Below are 7,145 nucleotides of genomic sequence, written 5' to 3' on the forward strand. Positions count from 1 at the left end.
GGAGGCCTGGAGGGAGCAGGGAGGCCTGAAGGAGGCCTGGAGGGAGGCCTGGAGGGAGCAGGGAGGCCTGGAGGGAGGCCTGGAGGGAGCAGGGAGGCCTGGACCCTAACCCTATCCCTGGAAGGAGCAGGCCCTGCTGTCTAACTCTCAGAATCACAGCTGCGGTCGACAACAGGATGGCTCGGAAACAAAACACACAAAAAGAAAGAATAGAAAAAAAGTGGCGGCCAAGCGGTGGAAGCACAATACAGAGGCAGGAACTGCAGCTTCCTTCTGTTTATCCCACGATGGTTGTCATGGTTACCGGCGACATGCGCCAATAGAGTCGGAGCGAGTCCTGCTGTTGTTGTTGTTGTTGTTGTGAATTCCAGGGAAATACCAGTGACCTGGTGATCAGGGGACAGACCTCTACCCCATGGTTTCATACTGGTTTCTGAGCTGGTTTCATGTCCCTCTGCTGATTTATATATTGGTTTCTCAGCTGCTTTATATACTGATTTCCCAGCTGGTTTATATACTGGTTTCTCCGCTGGTTTATATACTGGTATCTCAGCTGGGTTCTTGTTTCTCAACTGGTTTATATACTGGTTTCTCAGCTGGTTTCTTGTCTCTCTGCTGGTTTCTATCGTGGTCTCTCTGCTGATTCCTCAGCTGGGTTTGCTGCAGGTTTCCGTACTGGTTTCCGTACTGGTTTCCCTGCAGGTTTCCATACTGGTTTCGCTGCAGGTTTCTATATGTTCCCGGTCCGGTTTGTGGAGGAGCTGAGGTGAGCCGGGGCTAACTCCACAAGTCTGTTCAGGCCGCTCGTAAACACGCGTTCTGCGGTGAAGGCTCTGCTGACAGATGCACATCGTTACGGCCTCCGCAGATTTACAAACATAAATCTGCCGCGCAGTTAATAACAAAACATGTAATCAGTCCCAGTGGAAGGGTTGCCTAGGGTCTCTCTCTCTCCTTGTCTCCCTCTCCTCCCCCCCCCCCCTCTCTCTCTCTCTCTCTCTCTCTCTCTCTCTCTCCTTGTCTCCCTCTCCTCCCCCCCCCCCCTTTCTCTCTCTCTCTCTCTCTCTCTCTCTCTCTCTCTCTCTCTCTCTCTCTCTCTCTCTCTCTCTCTCTCTCTCTCTCTCTCTCTACCGCTCTCACTCCTCTCTCTTTTCTCTACCTCTTACTTTTCTCTTTATTCTCTCTCTCTCTCTCTCTCTCTCTCTCTCTCTCTCTCTCTCTCTCTCTCTCTCTCTCTCTCTCGCTCTCTCTCTCTCTCTCTCTCTCTCTCTCTCGCGCTCTCGCTCTCTCTCTCGCTCTCGCTCTGTACCCATGCCAACGCAGACTGCACAGACCTGAAAGTTGAATAGTCATTCCAGGACAGGCTGGTGTTCTGCCTGTTTACTGTACACTATTAAGTTATTCACCAGCCTGACTCCCAGCGGTGTTCAGGGTCATTAAGAGACTGTGGACAAAGTGGCGAATAGTTCAAACAGAGAGAAACCTATACTAGAGTAACAGTTTGCACACAGGATTCCTATTTGTGTTTCGGCTTATCTGTGCCGAAGTGTATGTGTGTGTGTACGTGTGTGTGTGTACTCTGCGCATATGTGTGTGTGTGTGTGTGTATGCCTGTATGTTGCGTGTGTGTCTGTACACTCTGTGTGTGTGTGTGTGTGTGTGTGTACGTGTGTTTGAAACAGGAGACAGGGGATTCTCCCTGGCCCAGACAGGTGTTGTATTGAGGGGTTGTGTGTCTGTGTGACAGTAGAGCGCACAATGCTCTACGACAAAAAGTACTCACTATCTTTACAACCTACCAGTAGGCCTACATTATACAGCACTCGGCCACCATGAGACAGCAGATTACAACTCATACACACACACACACACACGCACACACACACACACACACACACACACACACACACACACACACACACACACACACACACACACACACACACACACACACACACACACACACACACACACACACACTCACTTGAAACGATGATTCGTGACACATCACAGTTCATAAGGTCACTACTGGCCGATTAAAAACAAAGTCTCTATATTAGTCGATTTAGAAATGCCCTGTTTTCATTTAATTTCCAATTAATTAGCATATACTTCAAAACTGTGGTCTATACCTCCATAGTCTGTAGATATTAATTATGACATTTTAAAATGAATTTCTTAAGTTAAGTTAGCCCTCTTATCGGGTCCCGCCCTTAAACAGAAAGTCCCGGCGCAGCACGTGGCTCTGGACGGGCAGGAATGCTGGCGAGAGGCCGAGGTGGGATGGGCTTCCCGCTCCTCAGAGGAACTCATACGTCGACGGCCCATATAAGGCGTTAACACTTCCTGTGCCGGTTGTTCAACAACAGACGCGGGATGCGACCGACTCCAATTCGGGCTGCGAAGCGTTAACCATCAAACGACGCCCCAGTGCCGACATATTTGTTAAGCGTTTATGTTATAAACAATGTTCATTGTTATTAGGCTTCAATGTGGTAGCACCAATCCCAAATTACACGCATATAAACACTTTATTAAATCAGACCGCGTCAGGAAGATCAGACCATACGCCATGAATAATAAATCAATAAAGTACATTCCCTATTAATTAATAAATAAATACTGATTCAATAGTTAGGTCCAATACAAGTTAACATAATTTTACAAATGTCACTTTTCTAAACTGTCTTCATGTAAAACATGTTGAGGAGAACACACATGTGTGTTAAATGAAGACATTTTTTCGTTATTAAGTCCTTTATGTCGTTATTGATACCTTTATTTCGTTAATAAGCCCGTATGCCATTATTAAGACCGTTATGTCGTTAATAAGACCTTTATGTCGTGGTGGGGACCTGTTTTTAACGAGAGGTTGTCTTCAAGCCATGGCTCTTGTTTACAGCTTGTTTCCCGGCACTCGCGTCACGTTGTCGGGGCATGGCTACGGATCCCGGCGTCCAATCAGAGGCGCGCCTGTGCTCTCAGCGCATATATATATATGCTCGTCTGACAGCATGAGCCACATTAAAAAGCAACACAGCTCGCCCACAGAACACTAGAAACACCGCCTTAAGTTCACCAACCAGAAGAACTCTAACGTTTGGACAACATTTCGCAACTTGTGGACCGACGCTGCTTTTCCCTCAGAGTGAATCTTGTTTTCTGAACTTGGGGTTTATTTATTACCGACGGAAGAGACAGGTTGATGGTCACTCTCTCCCGCAACTGACACTGCGTTCCAACCCCCAGAGACTGCTCCTTAACCCGTCGGTGAGCCGCACGCAACACGACTTTATGTCTACAAAGATGGAGCAGACGTTTTACCACGACGAAACTTTCCTGTCGGGCTACGGGCACGCGGAGGGCGCCATGCCCGACTACAAGCTTCTGAAGCAGAGCGCGAGCATGAGCCTGAACCTGAACCACCTCGCGGAGCCCTACCGCCACCTCAAGTCACTGCGCGCAGACGCCGAGCTTTACCAGGCGGCCCAGCAGGACGTCTCGTGCTCGCTGAAGCTGGCTGCGCCCGAGCTCGAGCGGCTGATCATCCAGGGCGGGAGCGGGGTCCTGACCACGCCCACCCCGGGGCAGTACTTCTACAACCGGGGCATCACAGACGAGCAGGAGGGCTTCGCGGAGGGCTTCGTGAAGGCGCTGGATGACCTGCACAAGATGAACCAGATGCCCCCGCCGAACGTCTCCCTCGGGGCCGCGGGCGGCGGCGTGACGTCGTGCGCGCCCCCGCTGCCCCCTAGCGCGTTCGGCGCGTCACTACAGCAGCAGCCCGAGCCCGCCATCTACACCACCCTGAACGCCTATTGCCCCCCCGGCAGCACCGCACTCTCCTCCGCCGCCAGCTACCCCACCACCACCATCAGCTACCTGCCGCACGGCCACGCGCAAAACCACCACCACCAAGCGCACCACCAGCACGCCCCCCACGCGCACCCGGCCTTCCCGCAACAGCTCGCGCCACCGAGACTGGTCGCGTTCAAGGAGGAGCCGCAGACGGTACCCGACCTGCTGAGCAGCAGCGACGGCGGGGGCTCGCCCCCCATGTCGCCCATCGACATGGAGAATCAGGAGAAGATCAAGGCCGAGCGCAAGCGGCTGAGGAACCGCCAGGCGGCCACCAAGTGCCGGCGGCGCAAGCTCGAGCGCATCGCGAGGCTGGAGGAGAAGGTTAAGGTGCTGAAGAACGACAACGCGGGCCTCTCGAGCACCGCGTCGGTGCTGCGCGAGCAGGTGGCGCAGCTCAAGCGGAAGGTGCTGACGCACGTGAGCAGCGGCTGTCAGCTGATGCTGGCCAGTAAGATGGAGGCGTTTTAGAAAGAGACACTGACCCGACCCGAGTGGGGGTTCTGATGACACTGGAGTAAGGTTCTGCGCGTGCACGCCACCGGCACTGGAATACCGGCGGCACGTTGTTCGCACTGACGACAGAAGGGGCTTGTTGTGAGACGGCTCAGAGACTATTGAGGGGGGGGCGAGAGACTGCCTGACACGGGACCCCCCCCCCGCGGTGCTGGACGCCGCTAACGGGGCCGTGAGACCCGGCACCCGCTCCCCCGGGTCCCGGTCGGTGTAGACCGGGAATGATGATTATTGTATTTCTTTGTATTTTTTACAACCGATATTGTCATGCTGCACCGCTGCATACTATTCTTCAAAGTGTATAATAAGTTATTATTACGCGCGTCCGGGTTGATCCCGGACCAACCGTCAACCATGTCCAATGTTTACAATGTCCTTTTATTTTTATTTGTGCCGTGTATTTAAAGTAAAAAAGTGTTTTCAAAAACTAACGTTGGTTTTCGTGATGTTGTCTTTTTGAAACGGGGGGCCTATAATTATCTGATTACGTAATATAGATATATATATATATATATATATATATATATATATATATATATATATATATATATATATATATATATATATATATAACTTCATAAACTTGACGTCACTCCCACACAGGGGGCCACAAGAAGACAGAGTCCATTTTTTTTTTTTTTTAAAGCCCTTAAAAAGTTATTACGAAAGTTATTGGAGCGCTCCCACAACACTTGACGTCATACGTTAGGCGCGTTCACCGGTGACTGCCCTTATATGGAAACCTTCGTTGCGTTTACAGGAAGTGCTTTGCCTCGTGCTCGCGCACGTAAGCCAAGCACTTCCTATCTACGCACGAAGGTTTCCATATTAGGGGAGGCCGGGGGAAACGCGTCATAGGTCGGTGTGATTTGCTGGAAACCCTCACGATGCAGATCATCAGATTTCCAGCGGGAGGTCAGCCTCCAGTGTTGCCAGATTGGGCCAGATTCCCCCCCAATCTGGCAACCCCGTCAGCCTCCTAGAAGATCAATGATAACTTCAAATTAACCCGTCGCACAGCGACAGAGAGAAAATGCATAATGCTGACTTAGCGTAGTAGTAAAGTGGTCATTTGGTCTATAATTAGAGGTTCAACATGTCATTTTATGGCGTATTCTGACTTTATTTTTAACTTGGATTTAAAGACGATCATTAGTTGGAGATCTTACAATAAACATAAATGAAAGGGGTGGTTTTAATCCAATAGCCTGACTATCTAAAGAAAGATTTGGGTTTAGATTAAGACCCGTTTGGATTTGTAAAAAACACATAGCTACAATGTGTTGGGTATAAATTGACGGCGAAACAATCTTTGTGTGTTATAAACCAATAAAGTAGACCATATAATAAACGTATGTACAAATCTACTTTAGTCTCATTTATAGAAACAAAAATTCTGTGATTAGCCTAATTTATAATAAACATGCAAGTGTTACACGTTATAAATACATCTGCATGTATATTTAGTTCACCATAAAGTGCGCTAAACATAAGTGTATGTTTAGGGCCTTTACTATAAAACAGGCCAAACACGAGAAGTCTTATGTTTAGCTATGACTAAGCATATGTTTCATTCATATATGTTTATTATAAACTGTGCTAAACGGGTGTTTTGTTTACTATAAATTAGGCTCAACACACAAGCAACAGGCTTGTGTGTTTATAACCCATAAGACTAAAGTATGCTTCATATAAAAAAGACTGAAGTATGTTTATTATAAAAATAAACTAAAGTATGTTTATTATAAAATAGACATAAGTAAGTATATATTTTTTAAAATAGACTTATGTATGTTCATTATAAACAAGACTAAACAGAACCAGGCTAGGGGTTATTACACATTAAACTAAAGTGTTTATTATAAATTAGGCTAAAGTATGTTTAACATAAAATAGACCATAAAGGGGGCTTAACACATCAACGTGCTGTTTATTACATTTATAGGTTCCGTTTGTTCCTTCACGCTCGGGAATCGAACCTGTCACCGCAATCCACTCGTCAGATGCGGCGGCAGCTTTGAAGTGTCACAGCGATTCACCCCGCGCACGTGAGGGGGGATCGACAGCGTGGGGGCGTCTCGAGCTGCCACTCTGTCGCTTGGCAGCGCGGGAGGCTCGCGTGGGCGACGGGTACGGGAGCGCGCGTGCACGTGTGTGTGTATGTATGTATGTGTGTGTGTGTGTGTGTGTGTGTGTGTGTGTGTGTGTGTGTGTGTGTGTGTGTGTGTGTGTGTGTGTGTGTGTGTGTGTGTGTGTGTGTGTGTGTGTGTGTGTGTGTGTGTGTGTGAACGGGGAGATGGGGGTACTGCCAAGAACAAGCGCCTTCTGGGTACACGTCAGCCCACACGTCAGCCTACACATATGCACCACTTGTTGTTCGACAACAACAACAAAACTATTTCCATTCGTGACCAGAGCTGCTCAACAACAGAAATGCAGAAAAGTAGAGAACGAAACGGCCCAACCTAAGAAGAAAGACGCCCCTGGATCCGGGATCAGTAACTTGCAAAAATAGCCCTTTATTAGAGCGACGTGCGGTTTGTTGTGACTGACGCACTTGACGCACGCACTCGACGCTCTGTCCGTAGGCCCGTGTTCCATCATAACACCCTTCATCATACATTACTGCATTTCGGCGTGGAAACTGAACCCGCCCTCCCACGCCTTTCGTGTATCTGGGACTTCACGAGAAAAACACTATCTCTGCTTCTCTGAGGAAACATCAAGAGTTTCCAAGTCCAGGTATACATTTATTTAAGTAAAGAAACTCA

The 7,145-nt window shown here is 48.6% G+C and overlaps 1 protein-coding gene across 1 annotated transcript; it reads left to right on the forward strand.

Annotated features, from left to right (window-relative positions):
* The first annotated feature begins 3,012 nt into the window (after window positions 1-3,012).
* On the forward strand, window positions 3,013-4,868 carry junbb (JunB proto-oncogene, AP-1 transcription factor subunit b). Its single transcript, XM_056604852.1, has one exon. It carries the CDS (start codon window positions 3,295-3,297, stop codon window positions 4,327-4,329), a length of 1,035 nt encoding a protein of 344 aa, XP_056460827.1. The 5' UTR covers window positions 3,013-3,294; the 3' UTR covers window positions 4,330-4,868.
* The last annotated feature ends 2,277 nt before the right edge of the window (window positions 4,869-7,145 follow it).

The sequence above is a fragment of the Gadus chalcogrammus genome, chromosome 2, assembly GCF_026213295.1.
Source record: "Gadus chalcogrammus isolate NIFS_2021 chromosome 2, NIFS_Gcha_1.0, whole genome shotgun sequence".
Classification (NCBI taxonomy): Eukaryota; Metazoa; Chordata; class Actinopteri; order Gadiformes; family Gadidae; genus Gadus; species Gadus chalcogrammus.

Bases quoted from the DNA above. Each gene is read 5' to 3' on its own strand.
- junbb (XM_056604852.1), top strand. From the start codon at position 3,295: ATGTCTACAAAGATGGAGCAGACGTTTTACCACGACGAAACTTTCCTG.